The sequence below is a fragment of the Pristis pectinata genome, chromosome 6, assembly GCF_009764475.1.
Source record: "Pristis pectinata isolate sPriPec2 chromosome 6, sPriPec2.1.pri, whole genome shotgun sequence".
Classification (NCBI taxonomy): domain Eukaryota; kingdom Metazoa; phylum Chordata; class Chondrichthyes; order Rhinopristiformes; family Pristidae; genus Pristis; species Pristis pectinata.
The window spans coordinates 19,795,741-19,814,789 of record NC_067410.1 but is presented as its reverse complement, the minus strand read 5'-3'; the positions used below and the strand labels follow the sequence as shown (position 1 = coordinate 19,814,789).

The 19,049-nt window shown below is 41.6% G+C and overlaps 1 protein-coding gene across 3 annotated transcripts in view; it reads left to right on the top strand.

Moving 5' to 3' along the window:
- The window catches only part of raf1b (Raf-1 proto-oncogene, serine/threonine kinase b), a 69,805-nt gene that overhangs the window by 11,349 nt on the left and 39,407 nt on the right, over positions 1-19,049 (top strand). For all 3 annotated transcript variants that reach the window (XM_052017322.1, XM_052017321.1, XM_052017323.1), the window contains exon 2: positions 16,310-16,535. In XM_052017322.1, the coding sequence (XP_051873282.1) occupies positions 16,332-16,535 (204 nt within the window). In that variant the 5' untranslated portion in view covers positions 16,310-16,331. The remainder of the gene's footprint in view (positions 1-16,309; positions 16,536-19,049) is intronic.

Sequence of the window (19,049 nt, the reverse complement as noted above, 5' to 3'; positions counted from 1 at the left end):
GCATCAAAGAAGCAGATAATCCTTATTTTGTCCATGAGTGAATGGCTGGTTCTCTTTCTTTGTCTGTGGGATTTTGAGAAAACTTCTGCAGGATATTTCAAATTAATCAATCCTCCTTGCAGCTTTCACATCAGTACAATGACACTGGGAGAACTAATATTCTTTTGATCTTTCTTAAATATTCACAGTGACGTTCTTTAAGCATAACATAAACTCATATTGTATAGAAACAGATCCTTTGGCCCACCATGAATATGCCAACCTTCGAGTACACATCTATACGAATCCCGTTTACCAGCACTTGGTCCATAATTTACTATGCCTTGGCAATTCAGATGCGTGTTCAGATGCCTCTTAATGTTGCAAGAGTACCTGCCTCAACTAAGTTCTTGGGCAGTTCATTCCAGCTTCTAACCACCCTCTGAGTGAAAATAATTTTCCTAACTAAACCTCTTGTTCTTCACTTTAAACCTATGCACTCTTCTCCCACACATTAATCACTTTCTGATTACTTCATTTATTCATTATTTCATGGATTACTCCCATTTCTGTTTATTTGGGTCTCCCAGAAGACAAAGTTTCCTATCACCTTCAAATCGGACTATAGATTATTCCAAACAGTTGCTACTCTTTCTTTCTGGAATAACTTTTAAATATATTTTTCACTGATTTCAGTGTTCATTCTCTAGTTCTGTTTTACTGTCTTAATTTAAAATAGTTTTGCTATATAACACAAGTTTTGTTCTGAAGTGTGGATACAGTGCCTTCAAATATTTCACTGTAAATGAATTTAATTTCTGTTATTGAAGAAGTATAATCTGTATTTTGTACAGGCCCTGTCAGTCTAATGCTGACCAGAATTCAAACAGGGGAATGTCCTTGGCATTCCCAAGAGCAGGGCATGTAATGTATCCTGGTATTTGTTACAGTCAGCACTTTTAACATTGTTCTAATACAGTGCTGCAGTTTGCATGGAATAATTGTCAGGGTCTGGAACTACATCTATACAAGCTCAACGCACATTTCAATGTACAATTCTTTGATGTAAGAACACCTTACTGTGAAATCTTGCATATTTACCCAAGATACACTGAATTCACAAACCAAAATGTTTCTATAAATGGCAATTATTTATTTGTTGGAGGAGGTGCTGGTGGTGGGTAATGTTAACATTCCTGGAGTCAGGACAAGTTGTGATGCCTGTTTCATTTTATATGTAATGCAGTTGGTTTAGGATTATGCGGTAGTCGTAGTTTATGAATACTGAATAGTGCTTCATAGTGCTAGGCATGTATCTACGAATCAAAGTAAAATAAGGATGCAACTTCTGTCTCAAGGATATGGTTTCCATTACTATTTTAACCTTTCTTCATTAATGATTAGTTTTTTTTTGCAGGTATCTAATTTTGTAGAGTCTGATGCTACGTATGTATATTTTGAAAGAAACAAAGGTCCTTATTAATAGTGAAATCCTTTGCTCTGGTTTCAGAAAAACCCAAATGTATTTTTTTTTAAATTTTTTACCATGCAGTCTTTAAGATTGCTATAAATAACAAACAACATTCCTGCTTGTAGGCTTTATGTTAACTGTCACACAAAATATTTTAAGTGACTCAGAAGTGAAGACTGGAACATTTTTAATATTTTACAAAATTGTTCCCTTATGCCATTGGATCCTCAGTATTAGTAATTTTGGAAGGTAGGTTGTGGTGGCCAGTTTGTGTGGTGACAAATTTCATCAGATAGTTGATCTCATTCCAGCATATCCAGCACAGAGAACAAGATATGTAACTTTACTGACTGCAGTTTTTGTGAATTTCAATTTTATGGTGCTTGTGATGTAAGAACATTGCCCTAGAGCATTTGCAGTGTAAGCAATATGAATTGTTTAATTATAGGCTCTGTTCACTCGTCAAAAATATATTTATGCAGGTGACATGAAGCAGTCCTAAAAATTAAGCAATGAATAAAAGAATATATCAGGAATCCTTCAGATTTTTTAAAAGAAAATTTTGTTTTAAAATGGTTTTCATCATTTTTCCCCAAAATCTTTTAATATTATATGCATTTCATTAGAGCTGTGGATTTTTTTTTGAACAGAATAGTGCTGTGTAAGTTAAAACTCTGTTCCCTTCCCCCACATTTTTGCTTAAAAGAAATCTCATGATCAAACTTGGAAAAATATCACCTATTCTCCTGGATTTGTTGTTGCACTCTGTTAATTTTGATAAACAATTCTTTAAGTAGGAACATTTATCTTGGTGTTTATTTATTGGGGCTTATATGGTTGAAGAAAAACTGGAGTGAAACTAATTGCTTTCTTTTTCCATTTTGCTACCTTATAAACTAATTGTGCATCAGCTGCTAACTTGTTTTGGTTGTTTCTTTTACGGTAAGTAAATTAATTTTTTAAAAACTATTTTGGAATGTTACCTTGAGACTAGCATTTAGACACTTGGTCTTGCAATGTCAAATCAGTAAGATTTAGAAATGTATTTATTTAATGACTAGGCAATGGAGTCCAATTTCTGCATTATGCCCTTATATTAGTTGAACTATTGATTTGGTTTGTTGTCTTTTTCTCATTATAAAAATTGATTATTTTAGTTTTGCAAACTAATTCTCCTCTTGGATTTTGAGATTGAGATTGTCTGGTTGTCAGCTATTCTCAATTGGTTAAGTAAAAAGCTGTGCACTATGTTAAAACAATCCATTCCTCTAAAAGAATCCTGCAAATGCTTTTGATATGGGATCAAATAATACTCAGTAGGTCAAGCAGCATCTCAGAGTAACGTTTCTAGTTGAATACTTTTCATGAGAATTGGGAAAATATAGAGATGAAGCAGAGAAAGAGGGAAGAGACGGAGGGAACTAAAGGGGCGGTTTCTGATAGCTGAAGAGCAGGAGAGATTGAATAACAAAGGTGGTGATGGAGACATGAAAGTGGGTGGTAGGCTGCCAGAAGAAGGGAGAAAAACTATCCAAATGTTGGAGATAATACACTAGAATTGCTCATTTTCTGTAACCTCAAACTCTTGAGTTAGCTGTTACTATGAATTTTCTATCCTATTCTTATTTTGACTCTCTGTTTTTGGTCCCTGGCACTATTTCAACAAAGTTCAATGTAAGCTTGAACAACATCACGTCATCTTCTGACCAGGCACATCAAGGCCTTTGTGATTCTATGCTGAATTCAGCAATTTCAGATAATCAGTCTTGTATCTCACTTCTCCAGCTTTCACAGTTTTTCAGCTTTCATTCATCTTCTCCAATTTATACCAACCCCCACCTTCAAGTGCAGACATGTCTTTTGCTATTCATTAGTCTATACCAGCCTATTCCATCACCACTAGACCATTCAATCTCTCCTGCCTGAAAATAGGATATACTTGCTGTCGAGGGAGTGCAATGAAGATTCACTTAACTGACTCCTGGGATGATGGGCTTGTCACATGAGAAGAGATTTGAGTTGTTTAGGCCCTCATTCTCTACAGTTTAGAAGAATAAATGGTGATCTCATTGAAGCATGCCAAAATTCATAGAGGGTTTGACAGGCTAGATATGGAGAGGAAAATCCCCCTGACTGAGAAGTCTGGAACACGAGTTGACAAACTCAAAATAAGGGTTAGGCCATTTATGATAGAAATGAGGAGAGAATTCTTCACTCAGTAGGTGACAAATCCTTGATGTTCTCTGCCCTGGAGTGTTATGGAGTCTCAGTCATTGTTGTGTTCAGAACAGAGATTGATAGATTTCTGGATGTTAAAGGAATCGAGAGGAATGGGGATCAGGCAAGTAAATGATGTTTAAGGTGGAAAATCAGCTATCATCTTGTTGAATGGCAGAGTAGGCTTGGAGACCCCAAATGCCCTTCTCCTGTTTCTTATCTCCTTACACTTCAACCTTTCTGTTTTGAGCCCTTCACCCTTTTCTCTGCAACTTAAAACCTGACTTAACTAACTTTTACCAGTTCTGATGCAAGATCCTCAGCATGAAACATTAACTCTATTTCTTTTGCCTTAGATACTGTCTGACCTGCAAAGTATTTCCATCAATTTTTGTTTTGTTTCAGATTTCCACTATTAGTAGTATTTTTTATTTGGACTTTCGTTTAAAGTGTTTCCTAGAGTGGAATCAGCACAATTAAAAATTTCACTTGTGTGTTTCAATTGTACTTTAGAAATGCAAACACATAATGACATCCTTCCCTCCTCGTCATTTCAAACACTGAATTTTGCTGGGGTGCAAAGTGTTGGTACGTGGGGATTAGAAAACTAGCCAAGTGGGAAGGTATTGGATTTTTGCTCAGTCCTCTCTTTGGTCATTATCTACATGTGTGTGTGTTTGCTAGTGGGATCAGTTTGCTGTCGTCATTTGGTTGAAATTACATTTGTGGTTGGGATAAGGAGAAGTTTCAGTTTGGACTTTGTGTCCCCATCTTAAATAGGTAACTGTCAATACCTAGCCTTACAAGAAGGGCAAGACTCCTGCAGAGCTGATCTTGGAAATGTACTCTCATAGTTATTTTGTCAGAGCCGGTTTTCCTAGCATGAGAGAGTCTAAAACTAAAGGGCATAGGTTTAAGGTGAGAGGGGAAAGATTTAAAAGGGCAAGTATTTCACACAGAAGGGGTGGTGGGTATATGGAATGAGCTGCCAGAGGAAGTGATAAGAGGCAGGTGCAATTATAACACTTAAAAGACATTTGGACAGGTACATGGATAGGGAAGGTTCGCAAGATCACAAGACAAGGGAGCAGAAGTAGGCCATTCGGCCCATTGAGTCTGCTCCAAAGAAAAGGGAAAAAAGAAAAAGAAATGAGAAATTGGGGGAGGGGGCGCAAAAAAACCCACTCTATTCTAACCCCAATTTCCAGCCTTATCCCCATATCCCTTGATACCCCGACTATTTAGATATCTATATATCTCTTCCTTAAACGCCTCCAATGATCTGGTCTCCACTGCTGTACATGGCAAGGAATTCCACAAATTTACCACCCTCTGGCTAAAGAAATTTCTCCTCATCTCTGTTCTAAACCTGTACCCTCTAATTCTAAGATTGTGCCCTCTGATCCTGGACTCACCCACCAAGGGAAACAGCTTGACCACATCTACTCTGTCCAGTCCTTTCAACATTTTAAATGTCTCTATGAGGTCCCCTCTCATTCTTCTGTACTCCAGTGAGTACAGTCCAAGAGCCGACAAACGTTCATCATATGTAAGCCCTTTCATTCCAGGAATCATCCTCATAAATCTCCTCTGAACCCTCTCCAACATCAGCACATCCTTCCTAAGATATGGGGCCCAAAACTCTGCACAGTATTCCCTATGAGGCCTCACTAGTGCCCTGTAGAGCCTCATCAACACTTCCTTACTTTTATACACTATACCTCTCGAAATGAATGCCAACATAGCATTTGCTTTCTTTACCACCGATCCGACCTGGTGGTTAACCTTTAAGGTATCCTGCACGAGTACCCCCAAGTCCCTTTGTACTTCTGTACTTTGAATTTTCGCTCCTCCTAGATAATAATCTGCCCGTTTATTTCTGTTTCCAAAGTGTACAACTGCACATTTCTCAACATTGAATCTCATCTGCCATTTCCTTGCCCATTCTCCTAAATTATCTAGGTCTCCAACCTTCCTGTCTCCTCAATACTCTCTACTCCTTCACCTATCTTGGTGTCATCCACAAACTTAGCCACAAAACCATTTACTCCATCATCCAAATCGTTAATGTACAAGGTAAAAAGAAGCGGCCCCAACACCGACCCCTGTGGAACACCACTAGTAACTGGTAGCCAACCAGAACAAGATTCTTTTATTCTCACCCTTTGCTTCCTGCCAACCAGCCAATGCTCCACCCGTGCTGTTATCCTACCTGTAATTCCATGACCTCTCATCTTTTTGATCAGTTTCTTATGCAGCACCTTGTTGAAGGCCTTTTGAAAGTCTAAATACACAACATCTACCGCCTCTCCCTTATCCACCCTACCTGTGATTTCTTCAAAAAACTCCAATAGGTTGGTCAGGCAGGGTCTTCCCTTCACAAAACCATGTTGGCTAGGACCTATCTTGCCTTGCGTCTCTAGGTATTCCATAACCTCATCCTTGAGGATTGATTCCAATAACTTTCCCACCACTGACGTCAGACTAATAGGTCTGAAATTTCCTTTATGCTGCCTCCCACCTTTCCTATACAGCGGAACTATACTTGCGATCCCTCAGTCCTCCGGAACCATGCTGGAGTTTATCGATTCCTGGAAAATTATCACCAATGCCTTGGCTATCTCTAAAGCCACCTCCTTCAGAACCTGGGGATGCACCTCATCCAGTCTGGGAGACTTATCAGTCTTTAGCCCATTTAGTTTTCCTAGCACCTTCTCTCTAGTAATCTTAACTGAACTCAGTTCCATTCCGTGAGACCCCTGACTAACTGGTTTATTGCTGATGTCCTCCACAGTGAAGACTGATGCAAAATACTCATTTAGTTCTTCTGCCATCTCTTTATCATCCATTATAATCTCTCCCACACTGTTATCGATTGGTCCTGTATCAACCCGTGTCTTTTTTTTACTCCTTATATATTTAAAAAAAAACTCTTAGTATCCTTTCGAGTGTTATCTGCCAACTGCCTTTCATAATTCATCTTTTCTTTCCTAATGACCTTCTTAGTTTCTTTCTGCAGGTTTTTAAAAGTTTCCCAGTCTTCTGTTTTCCCACTAATTTTTGCTTCCTTGTATGCCCTTCCTTTTGCTTTTACTTTAGACTTCACCTTTCTCGTTATCCACATTTGTGCCTTTTTTCCATTCAAAACCTTTTTTTTCTTGGCGTATACCTATCCTGCATTTTCCTTATTACTGGTAGAAATTCCTTCCATTTCTGCTCCGCCGTCCCTCCAGCTGGCTTACTCTTCCAATCAATTTGGGCCAACTCCTCTCTCATACCATTGTAATTTCCTTTGTTCCACTGAAATATCGATACACCAGTTATCAGCTTCTTCTCAAATTTGAAACTGAACTCAATCATATTGTGATCACTTGTTCCCAATGCTTCCTTTACCTTTAGTTCCCTAATCACCTCCTGTTCATTACACAGCACCCGATCCAAAACAGCCAATCCCCTGGTGGGCTCATCAACAAGTTGCTCCAAAAAACCGTCCCGTAGACATTCCACAAACACACTCTCCTGAGATCTACTGCCTTGCTGGATTTCCCAGTCCACCTTCATGTTAAAATCCCTCATAATTATCTTCACGTTGTCACTCTGGCACGCTTTTTCTATTTCAAACTGCAACTTATGGTCCACTTCCTGACTGCTATTAGGGGGCCTATATATAACTGCTACTATTGTCCTTTTACCCTTGCTATTTCTTAGAGGGCTATGGTCCAAACACAGGCAAATAGGGCTAGGTTAGATAGTCATCTTAGTTGGCATGCAAATTGAGCTAAAGGGCCTGTTTTCATGCTGTACAATGCAATAATTCTCAGAAAAATGCCAGAGAAGAATTTGATTTTGTTTGTGACTCTGCAGACTGCTGCTTTTGTATTATGTAAACTTGAAGCTGATATTAGGAAATTGCTGTTGACTTGCATTTTATTTAAACTGCTGCAGGCATTTAAGCAATATTTAGATAAGCAGCAAAGAAATATGGAAGTATTTCATAAGGTTCCACACAAGATGATTATCACAAATGAAAGCATGCTGAATTGGAGGTAATGTTAGTGCAATTAGGTAGAAATTAGTAGGTGGAGTATAAAAGGAAATGTATTATTGATGGAATATGAGTAATCGTGTTTCCTAGGGATCTGTGATGAGTCCTCAGCATTCCATCTTGTATATTAATGAGTTGGATGAAGGAATAGATATTGATATATCCAGGTTTGCAGATGACAGTAATTTAGAAGGCACAGCAAGTTTTGCGCATGGGAGCACAAAACTAGACAGAACTACAGTAAAGTAAGGATCTTCCCTGTAGTGGCTTTCATGCCTTTGGGAGATCCTAAAGTACTTCACAGCCATTGATTTTTCTTTTGTAATTTGGTCTTTTGCAACATAGAACATATGGCAGTTACTTTGTGCACAAGAGGTTCCCACAATAAACTGTGGGATCATAACCAGATAATTTGTTTTAATCATGTTGGTTGAAGGATAAATGAGGGGTAATATTTAACCTACCAAGTATACCAGGAAGAACTTGGCTGTTCTTTGAATAGTGTGAGTTCTTTAACATCTCCTGGTTTATTGTCTCATCTGAAAGATGGCACCTTGGCAGCACAGCACTTCCAGAGTAATGCAGCGAATACCTTGATCTTAGACTCAGGTCTTTGAAAATGAGTCTTGATTCTACAACCTTCAACTTTGGTGTGAATGTAAGAGACAATATTCAAAACAGGGGAGTTATCTACTTCAGATGTGAGATGGGCATCAAAATAGTTTCCAAATGGCGAAAGACTCGAAATCATGCAAGATCAAAGAAACTTGTGCATACACATGCAGGTCACTAAAATTTAGTGCTTGGGCACAATCAGTGATTCAAATAGGTGTTGGGACTTTGGTCTTTCTATCTTGTGGATAGGGCTGTGGATCTTGTGGATAGAATTTCTATCTTATGGGTAGTTCAAAATGTTATGATGCTTCATTTGTACTAAGTTTTGCTTTTATCTCCAGTTGGAGTACTGCATTGAGTTTTAGACACAAACCTCATTGGGGGGAAAAGATATTGGCCATGGCAGTGTGCAATGCAGTTTCACTGCAATGATGCCTGTTTTTGCAGGGTTAAATTATGAGAACAGGTTCATAAATTTGGTTACTAATTTCCATGAATTTAGAAGTTTGAGATTTGATATAGTAGTTTTGCTCAAAATGTTTAAGAGATTTATAAGTGTATTTGCTCTTGCAGGGGAGTTCTTAACATTGAGCTAGAATCCTCAAATAAGAGCTAGGCAAATTGGAAGTGAAATCACAAACACTTTTTAAACACAGAGGGACATGGAAATCTGGAAGAAATCCCCAAGAGGCTGTGGCTTATTAGCCAATTTAAAATTGTCAAGAATCTGATCAATTATTTTTGTGTTAGTTAATGATATCCACAGGTCATGGAACAAAAAAGGCCCTAAATGGAGTTAATATCACATTTGATCTATGTCTTGATGAATGCTGAAATGTACTTAAGCATTTGATCAGCTTAAGTTTCTTTTTATGAGCTGGGTTTCACCTACACATTTCTGAAGTGATCAGGTAAGGGTCGTAAAAATAATGCTTTTTTTTCATTTCTGCATAGAATGTGTGAGTCATTTTAAGTTGAATGCAAGTTGTTGATCAGTCTAGAATGGAGTTGTGAACTAGACTGAAGCCCCGTCATTTAATCTTTCGGTCTGCATAATTTGGAACCAGAAGTAAATATAACACTGAACAGGCAGGCACGGTAGTGTAGCGGTTAACATAACGCTATTACAGCACCAGCGACCTGGGTGCAATTCCTGCCGCTGTCTGTAAGGAGTTTGTACGTTCTCCTCGTGTCTGTGTGGGTTTCCTCCGGGTGCTCCGGTTTCCTTCCACGTTTCAAAGATGTACGGGTTAGGAAGTTGTGGGCATGCTATGTTGGCGCCGGACACGTGGCAACACTCGCGGGCTGCCCCCAGAACACTTTACGCAAAAGATGCATTTCACTGTGTGATGCGATGTACATGTGACTAATAAAGATATCTTATCTTAATCTTAAATGATTAACTTGCATTTCTTTAATTGAGTTTTTGGGATCTGACAGTTGATATTTATTGTCTGTCCCTAAATGCTCTTGAGAAGGTGGTGTTGAGCCAGCACTTTTGAATTGGTTCAATCCTTGTAGTGAAGGTACTCCCATAAAACAGTAGGGCAGGGGATTCCAGGGTTTAGATCTGATGATGATGAAAGCATGGCAATATATTAGCGAGTCAGGACTGTGTGTAGCTGGAGAAAACCGTGTAGGTGGCGAGGTAGCTGTGCACTTGCTGCTCTCATTCTCCTTGGTGGTAGAGTGCAGGTATGGGAGATGCTGTTGGAATAGCCTAGGTGAGCCATTGTTAGTGCATTTTGCAGACGGTAGACACTGGAACCAGCGTGCATTGATGGTGGAAGGAATGGATATTGAAGGTAGTGTATGGCGTCATAATCAAATGGGCTGCTTTGTCCTGGTGGCTTCTTGAGTGCTATAGGAACTGCACTCGTTTAGGCAAATGAAGAATATTCCATCTCAATTATTTCTATGTTGTAGATGGTGAAAAAGTTGTGAGCTGTGAAGAGGTGAGTTACTTGCTGCAGGATCTGCTCTTATACACACAGTACTTAAATAGCTGATCTAGTTGAGTTTCTGGTCAGTGGTGACCCACAGGATATTGATGGTAGGGGGACTGGAATGATAATACACTTGAATGTCAAGGGTGAATGGTTACACACTCTCAAGGGAGATTTGTCACTCTCTGACACTTTTGTAGCATGAATGTTACTTGTCATTTATCAATCCTTTCTTGAATGTTATCTAGGACTTGTGGAATGCAGGCATGGAGTAGGTAGTTTGCAAATGGGATTGAACATCCTCAATTCTGACCTTCTAATATAAGGAAGGTCATTGATGAAGCAGCTGAAGATGAGTGGTTTTAGCAATCTGCCCTGAGGAACTCTGGTGATGTCACAGTGCTGGGATGATAGCGTTCAAGCAACTACAATCACCTCTGGACTTCATTTGTTTGGTCCATGTTTGGACCAAGGTGATGATGAGGTCTAGAGCCAAGTGCTGGTGAAACCAGGTTTGGGCATCAGTGAGCAAACTATTGATGAGTAAGTGTAACTTGATAGCACTGTTGATGACACCTTCCACCAATCTGCTGGTGATTAATGGTAAATTTATTGGTCAGTAATTAACCAGATTGGAAAGGCCCTACTTACATGAACAGGGCATACCTGGGCAACATTCCATATCGTTGGGTAGATTCCAGTGTTGTAATTGAACTGGCTCAAGTCAGAGAAGATAATTCGGCACTTGGATCATGGAATGTTGTGCACTACTATTATATCTGCACTTCAGGTTGAATGTACAGTTCATTCACTGTGCATGGAGTTTACATTACTTCTTAAATATTCTTTCTCTAATTTTATACAGTGTTATTCCTCTTAATATTATCACTGGAAAGAGTTTGCAGAGTTGGTAATGTTTTCCAATACATTGCCCAAGTGTGTTCTTTCTTGTACGATAAGATGAGTGGCATGCTATTTATTGTGGAAGATATCAAAGTTAAATCCAATCCTGTCTCCACTAAATACTTGCATGTACACATTTCCACTGGAATCCTGATGCATTTCTGCTATATAGAATAAAGGAGCAGGACTAAATATTTGTTCTTGCCTTGGCACAGATCAGCTAAGTTAGCATATTTGCCAGCACTGCATGCCAGCACTAAATGCCTGCGAGAGGATCAGCTTACAGTTGCATTCGTTTAAGTATGTTTGACTCCATTGAAGTCAGTGCGGCTGAACTTGTAGAAGCTTGCATAATAAACAGCTGATACTCATAAACAAGTTTAGCCCTGGCATCCAATGAAGAATTTCTCCTCTGTTTGTCTCATACCAGGTGCCCAGCCAGAGGTGTTGAACATCTGCTTTCTCGCCTGTCACTGTTCTTCATAGATGTGGCTATTCCACTGTGAAGAGCATCTCAACTCTGCTTGTCCTTGACTAGTGCCAACAATTCTGCATTTTCCAGTAGCATACAGTAAACAGGAACCAAAAGTAACCTGGGGAAAAAGATTTTTTAACACAGCAAGTGGTTAGAGTCGAGTGCACTGCCAGAGGGATGAGTGGAGGCAGATTCAATTGTTACTTTCAAAACGAGCTGGATGAGTATCCAGAAAGAGAGAATTTGAAGGGCTATGGGGAGAAAACAGCAGAGTGGACAGGCTGGACTTTTCCTATGTGGAGTTGCTGTGGACTTAACGAGCCAAGGGGCCTCCTTTTATACTAGAGAAACAAAGGACTGCAGGCGCTGCAATCTATATGAAAAAACAAGAAGATGCTGGAGGAACTCGGCAGGTCAGGCAGCATCCGTGGAGAAAAACAGTCAATGTTTCGGGTCAGGACCCTTCTTCAGGACTGAAGATGGGAAAAGGGGAAGCCCAATATATAGGGGGGAAAAACAGAGCAGTGGTAGGTGGACAAAGGGGGGGGGGGAAGGGGAGGGCACAAGGTGGTGATGGGTAGATGCAGGTAAGAGATAGTGATGGGGAGGGAGGGGAAGAGTTGATCCACTGGGGGATGGTTCAAAGGTAAGGAGGCAGGTGCCTCATGGGGGAAGGAGAGGAGAGGAAAAGGAGAGAGGAAAAAAATGTCAAGGAGAAAAAGAGAGGGGCTAAGAAGAAAAGAAGAGGCAAGGTGGGGGGGGGGGAGGCGGGTTGATTTACTTAAAGTTGGAGACTTCGATGTTCATGCTGTTAGGCTGTAAGGTCCTAAGAAGCTTTGAGTCAGAGGGTCCCACCTCTGCATGGTCCTCTGGCTCCCCCGCTCGCCTGGACACCTCTGCTCCCACTCTACAGCACTCCCTGCTCCTCTCACCCCCTTCCTTCCTGGGGCCTCCCTCCCTCGATGCTTCGCCTTCTGGTGCCTCTGCTCTGTTTCTTCCCCCAGCTACCACTAATTCTACATCCCACCTTGCACCTCCTCCAGACCACTCCCAGCCCCCCTTATCCCCCCCCCACCCTGACCTCTCCTCCTGCTCCCCCTCTTGTTCCCTCCCCTCCATCCACCTCCTATCCTTCAGCCCACTCTTTACCCCTGTACCATTCCCAACCCCTCAATGAATTCCGAGCCCATCATGATGCCGAACTCTTTTTCCGCTGCCTTCTTCGGTAAGGGGTCCTCTTAAGGGCTGGAGGCAGGACCTGTTCTCCTGCCTCCAGCCCATTTCTTCCACCTGGATTCCCCCAATGGGCCTGTTACCTTCCCTGGACCTATTCATACCCAACTATAGGCGCAACATCAGCTGTCTTGACTTTTCTTCTAACCTCGCCCCTTCTGAACGCTCTGCTCTCCACTCCCTCTGCACCAACCCTGACATGGTCATCAAACCAGACGACAAAGGTGGTGCCATGGTAGTCTGGCCCACTGACCTCTACCTTGCAGAAGCCAGACGCCAACTCTCAGATACTTCCTCCTACCCACCCCTGACCCCTGACCCCAGCGAGGACACCAGGACATTTACCTCCTGCTCCATCACTGACCTCATCACCTCAGGAGATCTCTTCCCCCCCCCCCCCCCCCCCCCCCCCCCCAACCAGCTACCAACATGAAGGTCCTGCGATCTAGGACTGTCTGCTTCTATCTTCTCCTCAAAATCCAGAAGAAGGACTGTCGCGGCAGACCTATTGTCTCCGTGTACTCTTGCCCCACTGAGCTCGTAGCTGGACACTATCCTGTCCCCCCGGTCCAATCCCTTCCTACCTCCGTCCGTGACACCTCACACGCTGTCCAACTTTTCCACAACTTTAAGTTCTCTGGCACGCACAACCTCATCTTCATGGACATCCAGGCCCTATATACCTTCAGTCCCCATCACGACAGCCTCACTGCTCTCTGCTTCTTTCTCGACCAGAGACAGAACCAGTCTCCTTCCACTAACACTTTCCTATGCCTGGCTGGACTTGTCCTCACTTGTCCTCAACTTCTCTTTCGATTCCTCCCACTTCCTACAGACCAAGGGTGTAGCTATGGGCCCTCACATCATCCCCAGCTATGCTGGACTTTCCATTGGCTACGTTGAACAGTCTCTGTTTCAAGCCTACTCTGGCCCCATTCCTCAACTCTTTCTCTGCTATGTCGACAACTGCATTGGTGCCACCCCTTGCACCCGTGCAGAATTCGACAGTTTCATAAATTTTACCACAAACTTTCTCCCTGTTCTTCAATTCACTTGGACTATCTCTGATACCTCTCTCTCCTTTCTCGATCTCTCCATCTCCATCTCAGGAGATTCTTTATCCACCGACATCTTCTACAAATCCACTGATGCCCACAGCGACCTTGACAGGCTCCTCTCACCCTGTCACAAGGATGCTATCCTTTCTCTCAATTTCTCTGCCTTCTCTGCCTCCTCTGCATCTGTTCCTATGATGAGGCTTTCCATTCCAGGACATCAGAGATGTTCAACTTTACTAACCATGGAATTCCCCCCTACTGTGGTCGAGAGAGCTCGCACCCTTTTCCCACACCTCTGCTCTCACCGCCACCCCTCCCAGGCCCAGCAGGGATAGGATCCCTCTTGTCCTCACATTTCATCCCACCAGCCTATGTATCCAACACAACATTCTCTGCCACTTCCTCCATCTCCAATGGGACACCACCACCAAGCACATCTTCCCCTCCCCTCCCTACCCCTCCCTGCTTTGTGCAGGGACCGCTCTCTCTGTGACTCCCTAGTTCACTCCTCCCTTCCCATCCATCCCGCTCCCACCCCGGGAAGTTCCCTGCCATAGGTGTAACACCTGCCCCTACACCACCTCCATCCAGGGAACCAAACAGTCCTTTCAGGTGAGGCAGAGATTTACCTGCACCTCCTAATATCATCTACTGCATTCGGTGCTCCAAGTGTGGCCTCCTCTACATTGGCGAGACGAAACACAGACTAGGTGACCATTTTGTAGAACACCTACGCTCTGTTCATAACTGTGATCTGCATCCTCCTGTTGCCAGTCACTTCAGCTCCCTGCCCACACTATCACTGATATGTCAGTCCTTGGCCTCCTCCACTGCCAGGAGAAGTCCAAACGCAAACTCAAGGAACAACACCTCATTTTCTGTCTTGGGACCTTACAGCCTAACGGCATGAACATTAACTTCTTTTCTCTCTCCTTTTCCTCTTCTCCCCTCCACCCCCCCCCCCCCCCATGCCACCTGCCTCCTTCCCTTTGACCCATCCCCCAGTGGATCTGCTCTCCCCTCCTCCCCCACACCTGCCTATCACTATCTCTTATGTGCATCTACCTACCACCACCCAGTGCCCACCCCGTCTCCCCTCTTTTTTTCCCCCCACCTATCACTGTTTTGTTTCTCCCCCATATATTGGGCTGCTTCTTTTCCTATCTTCAGTCCTGAAGAAGGGTCCTGACTCGAAACGTTGATCGTCTGTTTTTCTCCACAGATGCTGCCTGACCTGCTGAGTTCCTCCTGCGTCTTGTTTTTTTTCATCTGGCCTCCTTTCATGCTGTAACCATTCTGTGATTCTGCATGCCCCCAACTTCCTAACCCAGAGAGCTGAACGATGTTGTAGTGCTCCACCCTCTGACACTGGTGGTGATCAACAGAGGATGGGAAGTCAATTGGAATCTGCATGGTCTATGTAGGGTGCGCACTGTTATCAAAGAGATGAAACTTAAATGCAGCACAGGCAGTTAAGAAGATGTTTAACTGTCATGCCATTCAGAGTAATCTTGCAGCATATCTTGTGACATTCCTGTATAAGGTGCTTCTGTGGACATGCTGGCAGTATGACAAGAATGCTTCTGCATTAAAGCAAAGTGAATGTAGTTTCTGGCATTGAGATGGATAATTTCCTTCAACATAATGTCTGGCACTGATCCATTGGATGTTGATGTCAGTGACTGGTCTTCATCTTAGAAAGTTTGCAGTCACAGGTAAAGAAGATCTTTTACAATAAGTATTTGGTATGTTTTCACTATTTTTAAGACTAACAGGAATTAAGTAAATTCTGCATAATGCTTGGAATCTGTGAAAGCTGCTAAAATAACAGTCGTATGTCACAGATGATCAGGGTTGGTGAATACTGTAGCAATCGTGCTGTAGTTCTAGATCTCTGGATTTTAAACTGTGAACTAATGATTGATGTGAAAGTTAAGCTTGATTGGCTTTACTGATGTAAAAATAGTTTTAAATTTTTAATGGTAGCTAAATCAAATGTGCTGAGACACTGAGGCAACAGAATTTAAACAGACTGTTAGCGCATAGTCTAGATCAAGTTGTGAAATTTTGAAGTGTACGTCATACTTGAACCTTCAGTTTGGATCTCATTTTGAAATTGTAAGCTGAGGAGCCATTTTCAAAAGAAAAGTGCTGAAAATCAGTCTTGATGAGGAAGCAAATATTTGAATTTATTGCTGTCTCCAATTGAAACAAAATGAAACTCACAAACACTAGTTTTGTTTTGTTGCATCTATACACCAAACTTGGTTGTTGTTGATGCGTTACAATGCTTGATTGTTATTGAATACTGTGGGAATGTGTAAGATGATAGAATCATGCTGTGATTTGTATTTGCTTTGTTTACAGATCTTCTGTACGTCTGATCAAAATGGAGTATAATCTGGGGTTCTGGAAGTCCATCAGTAATGGCTTCAGTTCACAAGACGTATTCCATGATGTTGCAACATCTGTCTCCCCCACCTTCACCCATCATTTTGCATACCGTCGGGAATCTGAGGAGGGCAAATTGGCAGATGCCAACAAAGCAGGAGGCACTATACGGGTTTACTTGCCAAACAAGCAACGCACAGTGGTAAATTTATGTTCCGTTACTGGTCAGCCAAATAATGTGAAATGCTTTGTTATGTTTGGAATTTTAGATTGTGTGTAAAAGACGTATCTGTTATCAGTATCATTTTATTTTCTGTGTGGTGCAACCTATGGATTTTCATCACAGTATTTAGAACTTTCCATTTAGTATTTGCATTGAGGAATTAAAATGTGATTGTGCAGCTTAAGCTGCTGATTATTTGATTTCTGGTGTAAAATTTGGTGTGAAGGCCAACTTCGGAACTTGCTGCCAGACTAGCTGAGTATTTCCAGCATCTGTGGAAAGAGCAACAGAGTTAACATTTGAGGTTGATGGCTTTTCATCAGAACTGAGAGATGCTGGGAACCCCCCCCCCCCCCCAAGGTTTAAAGTTGCAGAGAACAAAGGGAAAGGGATGTAGAGAACAAAAGGGAAGGTCTGTGACAGGGTGAGACGATTGACTGGCACAAGTGGTGTGGGGCTGGCTGAAAGAGTAGAGAGGTGGGAGAGGCTAGTGCATAACAAAAGTTGTGTCTGGGGAAGTTGTAACCAGGAGGAGGTGAATGAAATCTGAAATTGCCAGAAGAGAGGGGAGAGAAGAAAAATGGTAGTTGGATGTTCCATTCCATCTGATACCTGAAGGATCAAAAATAAATAGGGTAGAATGTGGACTGTAAATGTACCACTGATTGTGTAATCCTTCAACAACTTTGAAGGTAGCCTTATATTATCACCAAGACATATTTTATCACCAAATTATATCACCAAGATATATTTTATATGCTGACAAAGGGTGATTCATGTCTTTAAAAGAGAAAGTTGGGAAGATGCAGTTTTAATGAGCAATTAACAATAGTTGGTATGACGTTGGGATTTCCTTTTAATGTAATTAGATGTCCCTATGATCATTGGCTTTGACTTCATCATTGACTTAATTACTTTGTCTTGTTTCACTGGTGAATCTAATAAGGTTCATGGTGGCAGACATGGTTTCTTGAAAGTACATAGCTGTTGCTCTCATCAGAACAGTATGGTAAAAGTCAAATTCTTAGTTTACTGCTCAATTAACCTTCCAGTTCATGATTGGGGAAACAAAAACACTTCCATCCACGGAATCCAAACTCAAATATCAAATATTTGGCATTTGTAAATTTATGAAGTCAAAATTGCCTGAAAGTAATACTTCTGTTCCAAGTTATGCATGCTTAGACCAGTGATCTCATGACTGACGTAAGGGTGAAAATTGATTGTTTCATGATAATCTGCTTTCTTGGAATTTTGATTTTATCTGAACATTTCTCTCACCTGATTGTGATAAATTAAGCAAAGCTGAATGACTATGTTGTGTTTTGCTTAAAAGCATTCTGGCATTATGCGAATATATTGAACTAAAAATACAAGCTTGAAACTCCAGTCATGTACTTGGAGAAAAAATGTATTGTGGGTAGATTGTAACTTGGGTACACTGTCCTCTTCAGTTCAAATGAGTGAATTTCTTACTTTATGAATTGCTTTTGAGCTTTCCTAGGATATGGAATAGTACTGGATATAGACTTTTGGTTTGGTTCTCTGGTTGTCTGGATTTTGTGGTCAGCAGTGAAGCCGACCAAGAAGAAAATTGGTCACAAAAAAAGTGGTGCTCTCTGGGGTATAGTCTTTCTCTTTTCTGAAGTTGATAGCTGCTAGGTTGTTAGTTGAAGGGATCCCTGATGCCCTGCAATCATAACATCACCGGGCAAACCAACCAGCAAATCATCTGTTTTAAAAAATTTTTTAAATTTTATTTACAGCGTGGTAACGGGCCCTTCCGGCCCAACGAGTCCGCGCCGCCCATTTTAAACCCAAATTAACCTACCCGTACGTCTTTGCAATGTGGGAGGAAACCGGAGCACCCGGAGGAAACCCATGCAGACACGGGAGAATGTACAAACTCCTTACAGACAGCGACGGGAATCGAACCCCGATCGCTGGCGTTGTAATAGCGTCGTGCTAACCGCTACGCTACCGTGCCGTACCATGCAGTTTTCATGAACTGGGAACCAGGAAAGGTAAAGCACAATTTTTAGCTATACTTTTAGCATTTCATGGAGTATTAAATAGGATTGTAAAATACCGGGTCTGAAATAAAGGCAGAAAATATTGAAAATACTCAGCAGGTCGATTAGCATCTGTGGGGAGAGAAACAGTAATGACCTATGACCTATCATCCAGACCACTGGAAATGCTCAGCAAGTCGAGCAACATCTATGGATGGTTATTGATCAAAATTTTAACTTTTTCACTCAGAATGGTGTATGTAATTCACACAAAATCATTTTTTTTTAGGCCAGGCACTTTGCTAAACAGTAATTATGGCTTAGTAAGTTATTTGAAACCTCAGAAACAATGTGTGAGCACATACCAACACTGTCTTGTAGTTAACTGAAATTTGCATCAATTGAATTGATTTGGATCAATGCACAAAATGCTGGAGGAACTCAGCGGGTCAGGCAGCATCTATGGAGGGAAACGGACAGT